The sequence below is a fragment of the Aricia agestis genome, chromosome 10 (assembly GCF_905147365.1).
Source record: "Aricia agestis chromosome 10, ilAriAges1.1, whole genome shotgun sequence".
Classification (NCBI taxonomy): domain Eukaryota; kingdom Metazoa; phylum Arthropoda; class Insecta; order Lepidoptera; family Lycaenidae; genus Aricia; species Aricia agestis.
Genome location: NC_056415.1, coordinates 13,391,994 through 13,413,752, shown reverse-complemented (window position 1 = coordinate 13,413,752; position 21,759 = coordinate 13,391,994). Strand labels below are relative to the sequence as shown.

The 21,759-nt window shown below is 35.1% G+C and overlaps 2 protein-coding genes and 1 long non-coding RNA gene across 3 annotated transcripts; 2 read left to right on the top strand and 1 right to left on the bottom strand.

The window, feature by feature from the left end:
* Positions 1–1,705: 1,705 nt before the first annotated feature.
* Positions 1,706–13,886, top strand: LOC121730857 (solute carrier family 46 member 3-like). The gene is made up of 7 exons (XM_042120052.1): positions 1,706–2,649; positions 4,073–4,232; positions 6,205–6,306; positions 6,497–6,634; positions 11,724–11,807; positions 12,694–12,850; positions 13,612–13,886. The coding sequence occupies exons 1-7, from the start codon at positions 1,840–1,842 to the stop codon at positions 13,673–13,675; spliced, it is 1,515 nt and encodes a 504-aa protein (XP_041975986.1). The 5' UTR covers positions 1,706–1,839; the 3' UTR covers positions 13,676–13,886.
* Positions 11,723–20,763, bottom strand: LOC121730859. Its single transcript, XR_006036156.1, has 2 exons — positions 20,689–20,763; positions 11,723–11,803 (listed from the first exon to the last, which is right to left on the bottom strand). It is a non-coding gene; the product is annotated as an uncharacterized LOC121730859 (long non-coding RNA).
* Positions 14,322–21,621, top strand: LOC121730855 (proton-coupled folate transporter-like). The gene is made up of 7 exons (XM_042120050.1): positions 14,322–15,327; positions 15,834–15,990; positions 17,275–17,376; positions 18,493–18,630; positions 19,866–19,949; positions 20,703–20,859; positions 21,408–21,621. The coding sequence occupies exons 1-7, from the start codon at positions 14,479–14,481 to the stop codon at positions 21,484–21,486; spliced, it is 1,566 nt and encodes a 521-aa protein (XP_041975984.1). The 5' UTR covers positions 14,322–14,478; the 3' UTR covers positions 21,487–21,621.
* Positions 21,622–21,759: the final 138 nt, after the last annotated feature.

Below are 21,759 nucleotides of genomic sequence, written 5' to 3'. Positions count from 1 at the left end.
AACATTATGAAGTGGAAGAGTTTGTTTGTTTGAACACGCTAATCTCAAGAACTACCATTCCGATTTGGAAAATTCTTTCGTTTTTAGTTCGTTCATTTATTGAGGAAAGTTACAAACTACAAATTGTCACTCTAAAACTAATAGAAGCAGAGAAACATAGGAAAATGTGGAAAAAACCGGGAAAATTATTTGAAGGCGCTTATCTCGCGAACTACTGGATGAATTTATAAGATATTTGGCACAGATGTAGAGCAGACCATGACGTGAAGGAAAATAGGCTATTTTCTAGGCTAGGAAAATCTACGGTTTCCGTAAAATTTCTCATTTAGGCGGGCGAGGCCACGTGGAACGTCTAGTTAGCTAATATTTTCTTGTTGACGGTTCAGTAAAAAATATTGTTGACCTATTGTTGTTGTTGATAAATATTGACCTCCCTCGCGCCTATGCGTGGATACATACATATAAAATGGAGTATAACCTTGCCTATAGATCCTTAAAAAGAGAGATCACTCGGCCAAAGAAACAGCACGTCAATAGTATTGGTGAGAGACTCGAGTACCTTTGGGAACCCGTGAATTCTGGTCTCTGGCCTAAGTTATTGAAGGATATTTCTGAAAGCCATCCTACCATCCCTACAAGTAGGAAATGGATCGTTGACCCACGATGCAAAATACAAAGACGATCTTCTGGGTAAGCTCTTATGAAAAATATACCATCCTCATAACTTTGATAAGTGGCAGTCTTCCACCGTACTTTTTTCGCGTAACTTTCTGCCGCGCGCTGTAAAATTTGGAATGCACTGTCACCAGCAGTATTTCCGGACCTATACGACCTGCAAACCTTCAAAAAGAGAGCATATTCCCTCTTAAAAAGACCGGCAACTCACCAGAAGCTCTTCTGAAAACTTTACAATAGCTCTTTGAATAATACCTTTAAGAAAACAGAAAGGACAAGAGAAATTAGTAAAAGATAAAAGAATAGCTGTGATTATTATATTTAAAGTTTCGCCATCTGCAATGAGGCATTATTCCTAGAAGTCACTTGCATTAGTTATAGCCCAAAGGAAAGGATAGGCACGTGCGCCAGATTGTTTTAACACGTTTTTTCTGGTGAACTCAAATAAACAAAATAATGTGCAAAAAGCGCATGTTTTATTATTAATGTGATACTCGTATGTGTTATTATTTTTTCCGTACAATAAAGGTCTACATTACTATAAAATCGTTATTTTAAGTCAAAAAAAATCCAAAAAATTTACATAGGTGTATCATAGGCCATGCAAACGAAAAATCAAAAAAAATTTTTTTTGGGTAAGAGCTCTTGCACGTTTATTCGTTGGGGCCATCGATATTATGCTATACAAAGAACATGATTGTGCATAGACTCAAACAAAACATATTGACTATCGTGTTTCAAGTGAACTCTCGTTCTTATTGTGTTACTTTCATAAGTATTGTTTGGGTGTTTATTCATAAGTATTGATTCACTAAATTAAATCTTTTTAATTTTTGTCGATAACTGATTTCGCAATGCCAAAAAAATTTCAAGCGGTCACACCCGCAGTCGTTTATCAACCGCCTGTAGATACCGAATCGTTTATCTAATTGTCCAACAATCGCATCGAAATTCGTCTGTCTCCGTGACAAATGCGTTACAACAACTAATTGCAGCCAGCTTTCCGATGAAAACATAATAGGCGCGTGACATTACGCGTAGATTAACGGGCTTATCGCTGATACCGGGGGACAAATAAATACATCGTTTAAATTCAATTTGTAACACTCGAGCGAGTCTAGTGCCCTTCTGATATGTGAATGAATCGATCATCGCTCAGAAACAATGGAACCCGACAGGAGCGCAGAGAATGAACCCAGGGAGTACGTGGAAACGGACCCCCTGAGAGGCACCTTCGAGGTCGAAGAAACTAAAAAGAGGAGCTTCAAAGAAACATGCGGCTACGTGTTCCGAAATATCACAGTAGAGCCGTCCATGATTATGTTCGTCACCGGCTACACGATATACTCCTTGGTGTCACAGAATCTGAGCTTGGAAAAAGCGTGTAGAGTCAACTTAAATTTTACAGAGCAGATTTGTGACTCGCTCAAGTTACAGACGGTGGAATCGGAGAACCAGTACGAGAGGCAAGTTCAGCAGCTGGTGACTAAAATGCTGGCGTATAAGACGTACATTACGGCGACGATACCGAGTTTCTTAGCTCTATTCATCGGGTCCTTCTCCGACAAGACGGGCTACAGGAAGATGTTCATTATAATATCAGTAGCTGGCCAACTGTGTGTAGTCATCAATAATATCGTGAACGTGTATTTTATCACGACGCTGCCCTTGGAAGTCATGGTGTACACCGACGCCGTCATCGACGGCATCACCGGAGCTTGGTGTTCGTGTGCTCTGACAGTTTTTGCATTCATCGGCGCCATAACCACGACCGAGGAGAGAACGCTTAGATTGGGTTTGATCAATTTTTGTATGACGGTCGGTTTTCCCATCGGGCTGACTTTGAGTGGCTCGTTGCTCAGCAATATTGGCTACTACGGATGCTATGGACTGGCCGGTGGTTTGCACGTTATAAACCTGGCATACAATATATTTATTCTAAGGGACCCACCGAAAACAGAGGAACAAAAATCGGTAAGTTATATTTTTTAATTTTTCAAGCTCAAGCCCTCGCCATAAGTTACATACACGCAAACTAATCATTAATGGCCCCGTTAAAAACCAATATAGACCTGAAAGTCGCTATCAAAAATTCCTATTTATCTTTTTATCAATTTTATTTTACGATTACAAAAAAGATTTTGGATTAGACCGGCCACGGGTTCCCAAGCTGTGCGCCGCTAAAAGGCAAGAGGGGCACTGTGAGTCGATCCTCTTTCAGTTTTCGAAACCACAAGTATTATGAAATTAAATTATACTTAATATTAATTATGTAAAGCACTTAAATGATTAAATATATTTTATTAATTATCATTTATTACCTGCTTAACCTAACTATAATCAATTAATGTGTTTAATAAATGTATCTTTTTCTTTATAGGTAGAGTAGGGCGCGTGGCAAAATATTGCCACGTGTAACTGCGCCGCAGGCTGAAAAAGATTGGGAACCCCTGGATTCCCAGACAATTACGAAATAGATCATATTATTGTTATCTAGGATTTATCATCAGTAATTCTTTACAATTTTTGTCTAATCATCATTACAGTTTATTTAAATTTTAAGCTTTCGTATTTTTAACGATTTACGTAGCACGTACATCGTAATTCGTTTATAATTGTTTACACAAAATATAATATTAATATTGCAATAGTAGTGAGGGAGCCCTAGATCATTTTTTTAATTACTAACAAGCAAATTTTTTGTGAGTAGAGATAAGACAAACAACTTTTTTATCTGCGAAAAATCTTGAAGTGGTTGCTAACAGAGATAGAAAGGATTTCATACTTTGATTTAATGGTAGGTACTAAAATATGGATTGTTCTATTTGTAGGACAATCTGCTGGTTAGGGTTCCGTTTTAGGGTTCTGTAACGTAAAAGCGGTTCTCAAACTTTTTTGGTGGCGCAACCCTTTTAAGAAGTGACATTTTTGACGGACCCTCAAAAAGTAATGTTTTGTTATGTCGCCATGCTGTTATCTGATGATGTTTCTAACATTAAGTTAATATACGTAGGTATATTAACTTTATGGTCTTATAACAATGTATGTATCACTTGCCCCTAAGGCGAAAGTCGAAACACACATTGAGAAAAGTTGCAATAGAGTTATACAATAACTGGGCGAGCATTGCAACTGATACTCAAAAATATGTTCGATATCCATGTCAAAAGGCAGTAGGCACTATCGTTTCGGCGCGGCGTTCAGAAAATATTTGTAAAAAAAATATTCTACAAAAATAGTTTGAGTTTGAATTTGAAAAAAAAGAAAACTTTTATTTAATAAATAAAAAAACTCATCCTTATTTAACATAATTATTATTATATTTGGGTTTTTTCGAAGTTGGCATGTATTGTGATTATTGTGAATAAGACAATGATTAGTAACATTACTCTTACAGCACAATGGCAAGGGTCTCTGCCATTACCTTCGCGTTTTCTTCGATTTCACCAACATCAAGGAGACTTTCAGGGTGGTGTTCAAAAACGGCCCGAACAACCGAAGAGTTCGAATCATCCTTATGCTTATAACAGTTGCCATTCTGTTTGGCCCTATGCACGGTATGTATAAATATAAATTCTAAAAAATATGGCGCCTGAGATAATAAATCTGAGGCTTAGGCCCGATTTCACCAACGTAACGCCACGGCCCACGGGCCTGTATGTTAACAGCTTGTTAAAATGTCATATCATCTCATTCATTCATATAAAAAACGAATGAGGTAGCATGATACTAATTCGAGCATTAACTTTAACAGGCTTAAATTGGGCCTTAGTATTCAGCCTGAAATTCAGCATAAAACCGGAAAAGTGATTTTATAACAGCTAAAAACAGCAATACAACAGGTGAAAATCGTAGGCAAAAAAAAATAGCATGATGAATTCAGGAGATTCTGAGAATACCAGTCAATATTTATGAGGAAATTTTATCTGCTAGCTAAATGATTGTTTGTACGACCGTGGCGTGTGTTTGATATTGTTCGCGTCTAATGTTTTCTCGATAACGGAGGATTAGAAGATGCGATCATTTCCGTAATTAAACTAAGTTTGAAACGCAGCGTTAAAACTTTTTGAAAATGAAAATGAAAAATGTTTCTAAATAGGATAAAAATTAACACTTTTACTTTTACTAGCACCGATTCGGGAACTAACTCTGCGAGAAGAACCGGCGAAAGAAACTCGCACGGGGCGACTTTTTAAACGATACAATTGTGTGCGTGCGACCGCAAGGTGCCAACCCAATAAGACAGATATTCTGCGTACTACAAGCATAAAGTTAATATAAGTACCTAGCGGAATAGAGAAACAGAGGCCTGAGCAAGCGAGATGTCACTATCAGTAACACTGCGTGGTAAAAAGAGACGTGTGATGCATGACAGCAAAACTCTTTTTTGACGTCCAGTCTGCACTTATCGGCACGTTGACAATTTAATCTCATAGAAAGATGCTTGTGAGTGTCTACGTAGTACGTACATATATACACAGATGTAAATAAATTTCGGTTTCGTTTGACAGCTCGAGATTGTTGCTCTATTCCATTGGGTATATTAACTTTATGACTAGAAGTGTCTGTTGCTGTAACTAGCATTTTAAGATAAATTTATTGTACTTGGAACATAACATTTTAAAAAGCTATAATATTTTAAAATTTGGGTTAAATGATAGACGTAATTTAAGAGACACGCAATAAAATTATAATAAATAATAATAGCAGAGTAGACAGAATCATAATAATAGTCACTGTCCTCAATATAAGTGATAATATTATTATCAGTCATTATCAAGCACTCAAAAAATCCAATCTTCCAGTAACCATTTATTATTATTGATTTGCAAAAAGTAGTTATCTTTGGTATGAAGTGTTAGTTACCCTTCTATTATTATTATTCGTTCACACTTCACTACCCTAACTTGTAATTTTTTATATAAACTGCGATTGACAATGAAGTGTCAGATATTGTTGTCAATCGCGGCTTTGAATTGAAAATGACAAGCTTTTGACAGGACAATGACCGCTATCGCCATGTTTCGCCGAGTACAGTATAGTAGATATAATTTTATTTTATTTTCGTATATTGGGGTCTCCAAACAGTCTTACATGAATATTAGTAAAGTATGCAATAATAATATTTACTAAATGTAGGACCAACAGCGGTGACCACAGATGAATAATTTAGTATAGGAAAAAAAAGAGATTAAGGAAGTAGAGAGTACATTACATATATAATTAATATAAGGGTATATTTGTGTGTCAATTGTGTGTTAAGTGTGTTTGTTAATAATAGTTAAAATAGTAGTAAAATTAAATTTAGTATATAATTGTAAGTGTAATGTTTGTAAATTATTTATTGAAGAGGAATGCAAGGTTTTAATTATTTATAATATGTAAATTTTTAAGTCTATCTATAAGACATTTTTTATATTTGGCATGTTTGAGAGCAAATATATCTATATCATTGAAATGATTAAGTATTAAAGTTACGAACTATTCGAGTAATGGGGGATCTCAATATTATTATGTTTGTTTTTGCAGGCGAACTGTCGATAATGTACCTATTCACGAGGTACAGGTTCAATTGGGATGAGGTGATGTTCAGTATTTTCCAGACGTACAATTTTGTTACGCATACTATAGGTAAGTTGTTAAGGCATGACTATATTACCTCCAGCTTGATGTGTGCTAAAATTAGTTTGCAGCGCTGAAAGAGTATTTTTTTAAATAACTGCATTAGCAAATTCATGACGTTTGACAGAACTACACATACACTTCTTTAACAGTCCTACTAGGCTACTATAAATACTAAAATCGTTTCTTTTTCTTCCAGGCACTATATTTTCAATAGTTCTCTTGAGCAAATACTTGCAATGGCATGACTCAATTCTAGGCATCATATCGACAGTGAGCAAAATCGCAGGTTCTTTCATATACTGCTTCGCACCGAACGAAAAGATATTTTTTATTGGTATGTATATTTAATATATTATTATTATGATCCTAGTCCCTAGACTAGCCGCAGATTTCAAAGAGTCAGCAGTACTGCCTTAAAAATAAAGTAGGAAAATGGTTGTATTTCAAAAGAACTAAATTAAGGCACTGTGTAAACAATAAGAAATATTTAATACTTTTTGTGAGTTGAAAGTAAGTAAGGGTTCTGTACCCAAAGGGTAAAAACGGGACCCTATTACTGACACTTCGTTGTCTGCCCGTCTGTCCGTCTGCCTGTCTCTGTTCTTGTTGTATCTCAAGAACCGCTATTGCTAGACTTCTGAAATTTTACTACTAAAATACTAAAAACAAAATAGTTAATATTTAAGGGGGGTTCCCATACAACAAACCTGATTTTTTTGGCCTTTTTTGCTCGTTATCAATAAAGAAAACAGCTTAGATACTGTACTCGCCGAAACATGGCGGTAGCGGTGATTGACTCCCTGTCAAAAACTTGTCATTTTCTATATAAACCGCGATTGATAACGAAGTGTCAGATGTTCCTAGTGCACTTGAAGCTTTCACAAAATCCTTAATTATACAAGGTTTAACAAAAATAAGTGATAATACTTCAGGGTGTGTACGTGTTCCTTGTAGAGACTTCACTGTGAAAGTAGCAGCGCTGAAAGACCAAAATTTTTTTTCACTTTTGTATGGGGAAACTCGTGAGTCACGAGTTTCCCCGAGTCTGAGTCACGAGTCGTGACGCTCGGGCCCTTGCCCATACAAAAGTGAAAAAAAAATTTCGTCTTTAAGAGCTGCTACTTTCACAGTGAACTCTCTACAAGGAACACGTAAACACCCTAAAGTATTATCACTTATTTTTGTTACACCCTGTATATTATTTTGTGCTGTAATAAATCTATCTATACTAATATTATAAAGAGGTAAACTTTGTTTGTTTGTTTGTTTAATTGTAACGAATAGGCTCAAAAACTACTGGACCTATTTTAAAAATTCTTTCACTAATCGAAAGCTACATTATTTACGAGTAACATAGGCTACTTTTTATTTTGGAAAATATAGGGTTCCGTAAGATATTTCAGTTTTTCGGAAACAACCAGAAAATTTACTTATTTTGCGTACGCTGCCTAAACTATAAAAGATAGAACCATATAATGTTCTAAGTAAATGTAGATCTTGTAAATATCTACAAAAATGTCCGCGACACACTATACCTATCTATGTTAAGTGAGGCACAACAACCATTTTTTTATTTAAAAATCTTGATTTTTTGGACTACATTTAAATGCATTTATTTTACTCATGCTAATAATCCTTATCAAAATAAATTATTTCATCTCTAAGTACAGTTTATGTAGACAATATTTGTTCTGTGAATGATTAAAATTGGACGTTTGGTTTAGAAGTTATGGCGAAATTAAAATATTGCGATTTACGCCCGTTTCGAAGTTGGCGCTACCAAGGCGGGGGTGCGCTCGCGGGAGGGGAGTTTAGATCTGTGGATCTATGAGTATTGACTATTGAATAGTAATGTATCTATCAGTAGTATCGACGGAGAGCTGACGACCAAATCAGTCATGTTACATGTAGCTTCAGCTGTGTTAAAACTCCGTTAGCTACTTCCCTGAACAACCCTTTCTGATATTCTGCGTGCTGACAGGCCGTGGGCGGTGGGTGTGGGAGTAGGTAACGGAGTTTTAATACAGCTGAACCTAAATTTTTTTTCTTTTTTTCCCCACCCCACTACTCCCACACCCACCGCCCACGGCCTGCCAGCAGGCAGATTATCAGAAAGGGTTGTTCAGGGAAGTAGCTAACGGAGTTTTAACACAGCTGAAGCTACATGACTGATTTGGTCGTCAGCTCTTAGTCGAGTAGTAGTAATAGATCTATGAGTAAACAAACAAAGTTTACCTCTTTATAATAATATTAGTATAGATTAAAAACTTATTTATTCAGTGAGTGACATTGGCTATATATTTTTTACCCGTGCAAAGCCGGGGCGGGTCGCTAGTTAATAATAAAATAAATATTTAAGGGTTAAATATCCCATACAAATAACACAAGTTTTGTCTATTTTTGCTCTATAATGACTCTTCATGCGCGAGTTTGACTCGCACTTGGCCGATTTTATTTTTAGTAAGAAGAACTTTTCGTATGAAGCTGGTTGACTTATTACTGAGTTATGAATTTATGATAATAAGGGCCTGTTTTACCACTTCCTGATTAAAATTCCGAATAGGCTATCTACAACTTTTTTAACAGATTCTCCATACTTCATCTGTCAAGTTTAGTGGTGGAAGCCTATCCGGCACTTATCAGGAAGTGGTGAAACAGGCCCTAAATGAAAAAAATATTTTATTTTATCTATTGTATATTTTGCAAAAATATACCAAAAGTAAAATAATATTCTAGTAAGAATATCAAAACTCGAAGCTAAAAGTTTTCAAGTATATGAATTAAATATAGCGTAGGGATGTGAGACCAAAGTTTTGCTTTCAAACTCATTGTTTACTCTCACCCTGATAACGTATCAATATTTTACTTGTCCAATGTCCATGATACAATTTAGGACAGTCGAAAAGTGCATAATCTTGTACTATTAATTTAGGTGTCACAGACGCCGGGATCAGGGCCGGATTTATATTGTTTTATGAGTACAGGCAACTTTAATTTTGCCGCCCGTATTTACGAACTCTGTCCCTAGGACGCCATATAACGCTGCCGCCTATGGGCCATGGCATATACGGTATACCGCCTATAGTCTATACATAAATCCAGAGCTGGCCGGGGGCCATACATTTTACCATTTTGGAAGTGTCTCTGGCGCTATGTAAAAATGATATTAGTACAAAACAAACGTATATGTTTGGGTTTCAGTTCTAAGTATGGGGTCCCCCCTAATTTTTTTTCTATTTTTGTTTGAAATTCACAATGCGGTTCACCGAATACACCTTCTTAACAAGTTTCAACAATATAGTTCTTAAAGTTTTTGAGAAAAGTGGCTGTGACATACGGACGGACAGACAGGTAGATATGACGAATCTATATTTTATAAGTGTTCTGTTTTTTACCAATTGTCTACGGAACCTTAAAAATAAAATTAATAATATATTGTTTTTATGAAATGTGAATAGGGTATGGCCACAGATTACCAAATAGGTATGTCTAGCAACACTGATAAGATAAATGTTTTCCTAGAACTTGGATTTAAATCCAGGTCAACTTTGTTTTTGTTTTCTTGATAACATTTTGAAACTGTAAGTAGGTATGATTCGCAGAGTTCTAGTTTAACAAGGTGTATGTGTTTCTTGTAGAGAGTTCTCTGTGAAAGTAGCAGCGCTGAAAGACCAAAATTTTTTTTACTTTTGTATGGGGAAACTAGGGTTGTTGAGGAAGTGATTATGAGGAAGAGGAGGAGGAAGAGGAATTGTCACTCGCAAATTTAGAGGATGCGGATGAGGAAGAGGATATTTTTTGAGGAAGAGGATGCGGATGAGGAAGAGGTTGAGGAATGGGATGATAGGAAATTATAAATACTAGCGGACCCAAACCAAAAGCCTTTGTGCAGTCTGTACATAACTAGGTACATACATTACACAAAAAATAATTAAAAGGGCATTTTCCAGTGGACCAAACTATGAATATATACCGTACTCAAAACACACAGAATAAAGAATCATCAAAATCGGTCCAGCAGTTAAGAGGAGCTCAGAACCATACACAACACACGCACACAAAAATAATCGGCTAAGTGCGAGTCGGACTCGGGCACGAAGGGTTCCGTACCGATAGAGAAAAAATAGGCCAAAAATTGCATTTTTTGTATGGGAGCCCCCCTTAATTTTTATTTTATTTTATTATAAATCATTAAAGTACACTTACAATTTAGGACTTTGTGAAAATTTCAAGTGCGTACCTATTGCCATTATTGATTACGAGCAAAAAAGGCCAAAAAAATCAAGTTTGTTGTATGGGAGCCCCCCTTAAGTATTAATTTAATTTTGTTTTTAGTATTTGTTGATATAGCGGCAACAAAAATACACAATCTGTGAAAATTTTAAAAGGCTAGCTATAGCCGTTCTTGAGATAAAGCTTGGAGACAGACAGACAGACGGACAGACATCGAAGTCTCAGTAATAGGGTCCCATTTTTATTAAGATGAGTGAATGATACAATTCTCGCGCTCTGGCGTGTGCGTTGCCATGATTGGATACGCGACGCGCATGCGCAGTGAAATTCCTCATAAATTCCTCTTAAATTTTGAGGAAGCGATAGCGGAAGAGGATTTTTTTATTTTTATTTATGAGGATGCGGTAACGGATGAGGAACCCAAAATATTGCAGAACTTCCTCATTATGAGGAAGCGGAAGAGGAATCCTCAGCAACCCTAGGGGAAACTCGTGACGCTGGGGCGCTTGCCCATACAAAAGGGAAAAAAATATTAGTCTTTCAGCGCTGCTACTTTCACACTGAACTCTTTATAGGTACACACCCTAAAGTATTATCACTTAGGTTTGTTACACCCTCTATATTAATAATCATAAAGGTATAGTATATTTTATTTTGCAAACTTGTAGCATACATAATTCCAAATCCCTAATTCGATCCAGCGCTGGATTACTACTTGAATGATGTAAACGGGCTGAACATTTTTCCTGTAGCTCTGGATTGGATGACGGTGCGTTTTTCGCGTAACTTTCTGCCGCGCACTGTAAAACTCTGGAACGAACTGTCACCAGCAGTATTTTCGGACCTATACGACCTGCAAACCTTCAAGAAAAGAGCGTATTCCCTCTTAAAAGGCCGGCAACGCACCTGCAGCTCTTGTGATGTTGCGGGTGTCCATGGGCGACGGTACTGATGGTAAGTTGCTTACCATCAGGTGACCCGTTTGCTCGTTTGCCCTCTTATTTAATAAAAAAAAAAGTAAAACAAAGAAAATTTTCACTATTCACTATTGTGTAACAAGCCATAAGTCCTGTATGTTTTACTATTTAGTTACAATTCAGAACTATTTCGTAACAATATTACGTAACGACACTTTCGTCACGTACCTACATCTATTTTGATAAATACTACATGTACTATTATATTTTCAGCTCCTCTGGTAGACACTCTGAACGGAATGGGTCTACTCGCTGTTAGATCTCTTACTTCCAAGTTGGTAGCTGTAGATGAGCTGGGTAAGTAACTAATATTATTGTTGGGTATGCGTGGTGGCCACAAAGGAAGATCTTCCAGATGCAGAATTGTTAAGCGAATTGTGGGTACCGCCACATTATGAAGAAGAAAGTTTGTAAGTTTGTATATTTGTTACTTCTTCACGCCCAAACCGATGAACCGATTTTGATGAAATTCGGTATGGAGGTAGAATACTTTTCCGATAAATCTATACTAGCTATTTGACCGAGCTTTGCTCGGTATTCGATGAAAATGACATTTTTTTAAAATGATTCCTAGCTAGATCGATTTATCGCCCCAGAAACCCCCTATATACTAAATTTCATGAAAATCGTTGAAGCCGATTCCGAGATTCCAATTATATATTCCAATAATATATAATAATATATAAGAATTGCTCGTTTAAAGATATAAGATATACAAGAATTGCTCGTTTAAAGATATAAGATTAGTCTGTGTCATTATGAGTTCACGACTTGACGACTTCTGTGGCTCAGTTGGTGGGCTGATGGTAGCTCAAACCGGGGGTCGCGGGTTCGAATCCCGCCGACAGAACAAAAAGTTTTTCAAAAGTTCGCATCTTGGATGTGTATTAAATATGTGTATTGTGTATCATATAATAAAAATCTTAAATATATAATATAGTATAAAAGTATTAAATATATTTCCGTTGTCTGGTACCTATAACACAAGTCCTTCAGGTACTTAGCGCGGGGCCAGACAGACGTGGCGTGTAGCGTCCATAGATTTTTTTTTTCTTAAGTCAACAGAATACAGTGCGAGCATTTTTCATAAAGCTCCTAGACTAAAAAGGTCAATGACCGCTGATGTCACCATAAAATATTTTAACTATAACAACAATATCAACATGAAAACAACAATTTTCAGGCAAAGTGAACTCCATCTTCGCGTTAAGTGAGAATCTGATGCCGCTTGTGTACATTCCGCTATACACCATGGTGTACGCGGCCACGATGGAGGTATTACCAGGGGCCGTGTTCCTCATGGGCTCGGCTATGACTATCCCCGCCCTGATTGTGTTCATGTAAGTACAGAATCCTATTATTTTAAATATACTTACCCACATTTTACTTCACAACAGTTTTCTCACCAAAGTATATTTTCTTTTCAATGGATGTACAAGTACAACCCATGGTCTTGTTTCCTAAAAACCTGGAAGTTGGAACCCACTCGAAACATTTTTTTTTAAATTACCAATTAGAAAAAGTACTAATTACTAATATACAAATTACTAATTACTATTACTAATTTACTAATACTAATAATATAATAAATGTGAAAGTGTGTCTGTCTATCTATATATCTTTCTATCTACTTGTCTACCTCTTCACGCCCAAACCGCTGAACCGATTATGCTGGTATAGAGATACTTTGAGACACTTTGAGTTCCGGGAAAGGATATTATAATATGATTTTTGATCCCGAAAAATGTACGGTTCCCGCGCGATAAATAATATTTGGCGCAACATTTTTGGCGCCTTTAATGCTATAATATTATAAGAGCAAGTAAAATTACAAGAGCGTCTAGTATTAAAAATTACATCGGAGCCCAAAATATTAATAGCCTATATAATATTACTGGACTTAGCAGTAATATACTCGTAGTAGTATACCACTTCCAAATAACTTAGGTCCGTCCTCTGCCTAAATCCTTGAGGATTGTATCACAATACCCCTTCTAAAATTATTAGGTACAACAGATGTCTAAGTTATCTAGCCTCTGATATCTGTTGTAATAATTTTGTGGAACAAAATAAACATAAATAATCATGATTTAATTTTCAGATGGATTCTTGTTGACTACAAGCTGGGAATTAGAAAAGAAAAAAGTAAAACGCCTGTAGATTAAGCCAACGTAACGAAATATTATATTCTGTCTGTTTTTGACTACTTGTTAATATATTCTGTGCCATTGTCTTCATATTTTGTGATCTAGTCAAAGCTCGACTGATCTAACTGTACAAGCTAGATCATACCCTACAATTCTATTTATAGAATCATAATTTTATTATATATTATATAGATTTTAGACATTATAATCTTCTTTAAAATCCCACCGATATCGGGACGAATAAATTTTTATAATAATATCCGATTTGTTTTATTTTAATGTATATTCTTGAATCCATACATTTATTTCCATAGTAATATAAATATTTTTACACCTTTCAAGGTTTGCAGTTTTTGTTAAAGGGATAGTTAATATATAAAATAATAAATCTGGAGAATTATTTACGACAATACTACGATCGAGACATAGTGCATCGCGTTCAAGACAACATAATATTGTGATAAACACCAAAATGTTTTCTATTTACAGGCATTTTTTTCCTTATCAAGTAGAACACTTTTTTTTGGAGTATCACAATAAAGCGTAATAAAAATAGTATATCCCCTAGGATTAACAGATAAACAATAATGAGGATATTTAAGCGACGTAATATATCTAAAGTTATCTCAGTAGGTACGTGCTTCTGCCGTTTATTATTTCTAGTCACTGCAACAAACAAGAACTCAATTAATCAAAAAGCAAATATTGTTTTAAAAATATAGAAATATCTATGTTACGTATTACAATAGTGATATTCCATCAACTTTATTATAACAATGGACGTGTGATACTAAATACGGAACAAAAGTAATAAGCAATTAATGAAAATGACTAAATCGGAGTATCCAAGTGAAAAACCACCAAAAGTAGAAGATGATAATAAAGAAGAAAATGAAACTTCCCCGTTAAAGCCCGAAGAAAATGTGTCCAGTGAAAAAGAAAAAGAAACTAAAAAGGTAACACTTCTACAAAAGATCAAAAATATTAAGGATAACGTAACCGTGGAGCCTATAATGGCATGCTACGTGATGCCTAGTGTTTTAGCATCACTCGCCGTACAAAATTTAAACTTAGAGAAGGCGTGTCTTGTAAACTTGAATTTCAGCAGTGAAGTTTGCGAAGCGTTAAAATTGAGACAAACAGAAAATTACACAGAATATGAGGAGCAAGTCCAAACTTTAACGGCGGAGGTGCAGGCTTGGAAGAACGTAGTGCAGACAGCCATCCCCGTTTTAATAATATTGTTCGTCGGTGCATGGAGTGATAGAACCGGCAAGCGAAAAGCATGTATAATGATACCGATAGTTGGAGAATTCGTTGGATGCCTCGGTTTGATTATCAGCACCATTTTTTTCTATGAACTACCAGTTGAATTCACAGCCCTAGCGGAATCTTTACCCTCAGCTCTCACTGGTGGCTGGTATACAAATTTTGTGGGCGCCTTCAGTTACATAGGAGACATAACTACTAAGGAAGAAAGAACATACAGAGTGGGAATCGTTAACTTGTGCATGTCTCTCGGTTACCCCGTAGGAAGTGCTCTAAGTGGAGTTCTACTATCGTGGCTCGGCTACTACGGGGTATTCGGTATATCTCTTAGTTTGTATGTGTTTAGTATAGCATACGGGTATTTATGCCTGAAAGATCCCATCAAAAAAGACGCAGTAGTGGTAAGTTAAATATTTTTCTGTAAACTATATAATAATAATTCTGACGTGGGAGAGCCATGCTTCGGCACGAATGGGCCGGCTCGACCGGAGAAATACCACGTCCTCACAGAAAACCGGCGTGAAACAGCGCTTGCGCTGTGTTTCGCCGAGTGAGTGAGTTTACCGGAGGCCCAATCCCCTACCCTCCCTTATTCAGTTCCCTTTCCATCCCTACCTTCCCCTATTACCCTATTCCCTCTTAAAAGGCAGGCAACGCACCTGCAGCTCTTCTGATGCTGCGAGTGTCCATGGGCGACGGAAGTTGCTTTCCATCAGGTGACCCGTTTGCTCGTTTGCCCCCTTATTTCATAAAAAAAAATCATCTAATTCTAAATTTACATTTTAGTTTATGGAACTTTTATGGTCTTTAATAACATTCAATAACAGATTAATATTTAAAAAAAAAATGTTTTGTAAAGATTAAAAGATCGACAAGACTTACACATTATTTATGAATTTGATTCTAGATCGAAGGAGGATGTTTCAATTTTTTGCGCGAATTTTTCAACTTTCGCCTCGTACTTGAAACTTTTAAAGTGGCCTTCCGAAAAGGCCCTGGAAATAGACGTCTCCGAGTGTGCTTACTTCTTCTGTGCGTTTGTGTCATTTTTGGACCTATGCAAGGTAAGCATTTTTTAATAAAACCTAGCAGTTATATATTAAAGAAATGATTTAAAGTAGTAAAGACGCAGCTATGAAAAAAGTAGCTCTTATATCCTTCAAGCCCCATAAGAGCACCGGCGAAAACAATAGAATACAATAGAATTTCCAAGAATCCGCGATTGAAGGATTAAAAGTTCATCAGCAACTTTTGTCACGGCAGCATCTTTTCTCTTTAAAAATATTATATAATATTTATTTTACAAAGTCTCTAACCCTATTTTGTTGTAAATATTCAAATTATTATTATTTCAAAGCTATTCACTACAGCAGTGATTTGTTTTATTCACTAAAGATTTAATATCAATTACTCTCCGTCTAGTTTCAACAATAATTAGAATAAGCCATTATAGTTAACCACACATCGAACTCCGCTTGAGTGCTGTTTTGTGTTTAATAATTTCTGATTTACTGATGATAATGTTTCGACGTTTACAGTAGACCAAGTATGGTAATGGACACAGAATTTAATTAGATACCGAAACATAGTGTAATTACATAATGTTATTTATTTAGATATGATTTTGAATTAGGTGTACTATTAGTGGATATAAAAAAGTTAATATTAAAGCCTACTAGACAAGTGGCAAGCGATTATCGTAAACGCTAACAAAATGTATGCGATTTGACATAAGTCATGGCTTCGCTAGCGATTACTAAAGTCAAATCCCATACATTTTGTGGCATTCGCCGCTTGTCTAGGCCCTCTGTTCTAGGTTAATTATTATATAAAGTGGTCGATAATTGAGCTCAAAAATGTATAAAGCACAATAGCTAGTGAAATAAGCAGTATGTTTTTATTAAATGTCAACAAAGCAGAGCTGTCTCTGCTTTGTTGACATTTAAACAAACTTGTGATATCTAAGTAGTTCCCAGAATCTCTCACTATCTCATTCACTACTTTTATCTTAAACCAGAAAAGATGATTACTGATATTTATGTTTAATTTTGCTTTGTTACTGATACTAGGAGAATGGCATATTACCCCTCTGGGTAGCTATTGCGCGATTTCAAATCCTGGCTATCCTCTTCAGGATAAAAATAAAATGTTTAAGAAAGGTTTTTTGTTTCAAATTTTGCAATTAAAGAGATCGATCAATTTTGGCAAACATAATATTTCGTTTATTACACCTTAAAGCCATTTCAATTTTATCCATTGACATGTCCATAGTTTCATCCGAATGGCCACTTTAAAATAAGCTACATTGGTTACAACAGCTTTGGTTTTTACTTGATAAATTGTTTCAGGTGAATTCACCATCATGTACCTGTTCACGAGGTACAGGTTCAACTGGGACGAGGTCAAGTACAGCATCTGGTCTACCTATAGTATCGTTACGAATTTAATTGGTAAGATTATATCTGCGGGGCTAAAATGGTAACATTTAGCAATTCAGCAAATGAATTGTCAAAACTGTCAAACTGATAAAATATGTCAAATTAGACATGAATTGCAAGCAGACTTGCATTTTTCGTTTTTAAAAAAAATAATCATATTATGATCCATAATATGATTCTCCAAAGCAACCTTTTTAGCCCCGCTGAATATTAAAATTATCTTAGGAGCTATTCATACTAATTCCTTACTCTAAAGTAAATAGTATGAATTAGTATGTAACCTAAGTACTAATAATCTATATATATAAAACTCAAAGGTGACTGACTGACATGGTGATCTATCAACGCACAGCCCAAACCACTGGACGAATCGGGCTGAAATTTGGCATGCAGGTAGAATCTATGACGTAGGCATACGCTAAGAAAGGATTTTGATCAATTTTACCTCGAAGGGGTTAAAATAGGGGATGAAAGTTCTTATATAATAATTCTTCTTAACGCGAGCGAAGCCGCGGGCAAAAGCTCGTATTATAATATAATATGCGAAAGTGTGTATGTCTGTCCGTCTGTTTATCTGTCTGTCTGGTACTCCTTCACGTCCAAACCACTGAACCGATTTTGATGAAAATTGGTATGGAGAAACTTTGAATCCCGGTAAAGGACATTGTCCCGGAAAATGTACGGTTCCCGCACAATTAACGAATTTAGCGCAATGAAGTTGCAGGTGTCATTTAGTCAAATATACTTCGTGGAGGTCACTTCTATAACTATATTTTGATATTGAGAAAAGTGCCTTATTTTAAAAGTACATGATCATTTTATCAAATTAATAATATGCTAGTAGATTATACCTGTAGGTAAACAATAGAATATCTATAGGTAATCACACAAAACTCAGCAGAGTCCCAAAAATTTTTTGTTTCACATTGTATTGTAAGACTTCATATAGGTAACATACGATTTCGTGCAAGCCTTCATTTGTGCCTAATATTTTCAGTTCTTTTTAGTTCGTTCATAACTTTTAATCTCTGACAGGAGTTATAGCAATTACTTTAGGACGATTTTCTTTAAAAACTCTGAAGTAAAATATTTCTGAACGGATGGTTAAGAAGTTCATTGTCATTTCAGGGACCGCGTTTTCTATGAGTTTGTTCAGTAATTATTTGAAATTCGACGACACTGTTCTGGGAATAATATCACTGACGAGCAAAATATGTGCATCTTTCGCCTATGCTTTTGCCAGAAACGACCTTGAAATTTATATTGGTAAGTTTCTTTTCATTAGTATATTTTAGAATTTAATTTATATAATTTTAATTCAGTGAAAATGTAAATTTTTCCGTTCACTTCGTGTAATGTGAGTCTTTTGATATACTCGATGAGCAAATAGAATCCATTTTTGGTACTATAACTTGGTTGCAAAAATTTTACTATACGATGTTAAATAACATAATCCTTGAAAGGAATATCCAAGGCACTCCTAACTAAAAAATACTAAAAACTACGTGTACTCTATACGTAGCATAGTACCTAACGTATACTGTATAATATTATGAGTAGTTATCCCAAAACTGCATACTATAGATTGTTCTAGTTCTAGCAGACACCCTGTATATTACTAGCATAACTGAAGTTAGCATTGTTAAATTCTCTCTCATTTTACAATAATTAAACTAAGTTTGAGTAACAGTCCACTCGAGTTTTGGTTGAACTGTAAGGCATTTCTCCCGCGGTAGTACTAACTTTGACTTTGCTTCTTGAATCATCATTTAGCTTAGCTTGGTCATATTCACGTTGTGCTTGCAATAGGTTATCAGTGCAGATGACTAAATTGGTCAATGTGTTTTAATTGGTGTTTTATTAATTTAATAATACTAGAGATCGCCCAATGGTCGAAATTCGACCTCTGTTTCAAGGACATTAGAACTACTATCTATATTTTGTATAAAATAATATTGACTATTGTCTCTGGGACTTAGCTGATCTCAGACTGGCCGTGGCAATACATAATCTCAATAAAAAAACTATAATCCATTTTCAAATTGTCAACTTGTTGTCAAAAGACTTCACCCATAAATAAAAGAGTGTAACTCGTATGTATAGGCTTGTCACTCAAAAATCTGTCATTTCTCATGTGTGTGTGTTGTAGTGCGTGTAATGTTTTATTTGTTAAAAAAAATGTATGATAAAAGCATAATTTCAAAATAATATTAGCTCGATGCACTTCTTTACCATATAAACTTTAACTGTGCAAAATTTCATGCACCTACGTTTCCCCATTTTTCGTAAAAAGTTTTTCGTTCGCGTATGATTATTACTCGTATGTAAGACTAAATAAGACGCACTCAGAGAGATTTTATGGCTACATAACATTAATTTTATGAAAATTTTGATATACACTCAAATTTTCAGCTATCAAACTCTTTACTAAAATAACCATAAAGTCTCTGAGTGCGTCTGTATGTATAAATTTATTTTTAATACTTTTTTTAATTTTACAGCACCGCTCATTGAAATTTTAAATGGAACATCGTTTATAGCGATGCGGTCGATAGCTACTAAATTAGTATCTGGCGAAGAATTAGGTAAGTCTATTTGTACTTATAGTTCTAGTTATTTGTATTATCAGAAATAGATACATACGCAAATGGCAAATCTAAAATAAATTGGTTAATCCAGTTAGCAGATTTTTCAAACGCATGCCCATCAGAATTCAGACCAAATAACGAATTTGCCATTAGAATTTAAGCAACTTTTATTTGTACAGCAGTAACTAATGTATGCTTTGCGTAACTCAGCAGGCATATAATATTATATAGCATGTTATACAAGAAATATTATTATCAATATCATAAGTATTGAGTACTCTGAACAAATGTTACATTTGAGTACCTTAAGTACACTGTACGATAAGTGTAAGATGTAACAACTAAGTATGCAATCAAGAGGCTATTACTATCTATATTGCATAGCCTTAGAAACTGTTAAGCCCTTTTTAATAAAATTTGGTTCCGGTATAGAGTAGACCAAGTATTATAATATTGAGCGTTAAATTTTTACTGTATGGCAAAAATAGCCGACAAATTGTGATCTATGCAAATGTCCTCAGAGAGTGAGGTCATTGTTTCGATGCATTTTCTACATCTACACAAATATTATTATAAAGAGGAAAGATTTGATTTTCTGTTTCTTTGTTTGTTTGAATTGAATAGGCTCCAATAATAATCGGCGGCAAAATCATTTAAAACTCTTTTTTTTTTTTTCAATTATTGTTTTGGTGATTTTCGGCTCTTATATTGTGTCTTCATTCTAGCCTAAAGTAACTTTGCAATTTTCAGGTAAGGTGAACTCATTATTCGGTCTGGCGGAGGCGATGACGCCTCTCGTGTACGGCCCTCTGTACTCGAGGGTGTACATAATGACGCTGAACGTTCTGCCCGGAGCGGTGTTCTTACTGGGCTCGCTCCTCATCATGCCGGCGGTTGGGATTTTTATGTAAGACTACAACTTTTTACTATATAATATTATGATGCTCAGGGCTATGATGATCAAAAATAAAATAAAATAAAAAATGTTTTATTTCTGAGTAAATTTGAATCAATTTTTTTCAGAATGTCTACCTGATGCCTACCATCGGTTCGGGAACCACCCCGGCAGAAGAACCGGCGTAAGAAACTCGCACGGATCCCACTTTTTACCAAAAAAGTGAGAAAAAAATTACCTATACTCTGCCAAACAGAAAACTACGATTCAAATATTATGTTTTCAAAATATAATATTATTGTGACAAGAGCTATTAAAAATTAAAACGTCTTGTAAAATAATATTATAAGATGATCAATGATTATAAGGAACCTTTTATAGTTTCGCTCTATCAGCTGTATTTACAATATTGTGTGCTAAGATAAAAAAAAGTTTAAAAATAGCTATGAATGAACACTAAAGCAATATTTATTTATCAACTGTGATTTATTAAAATCTATTCATCTTGTAATTTCTTATTACAAGATGAATAATTGATAAACTTATTCCTACGATTTCAGATGGCTATTTTTCGAACACAGGAAAGACAAAAAAAGACATTTGGAATCCACACAAACAGATGAAAAGAATGTGTGTTAAAGAAGAATAGAATCGAATAATTTTCGAAGAAGAGTTTTGTAGTGATTGAGGCGGAAGAATATTTGAATGTTGAACAAAATGTCATGCACATTTCTAGAAATATAAGCACTTTTTTAAAAATAAAAAAATGATATTATTTTATCAGGTTTTTAGTATTACAACTAACTTAAGCCACAGAATATATTATATTAGTAGTAGTAACTTTAGCTAATAAAGTAAGCAGTTCTGTCATTTGAACTTATAACTCTAAAGTCTAGCTATCGCTGGTTCTTG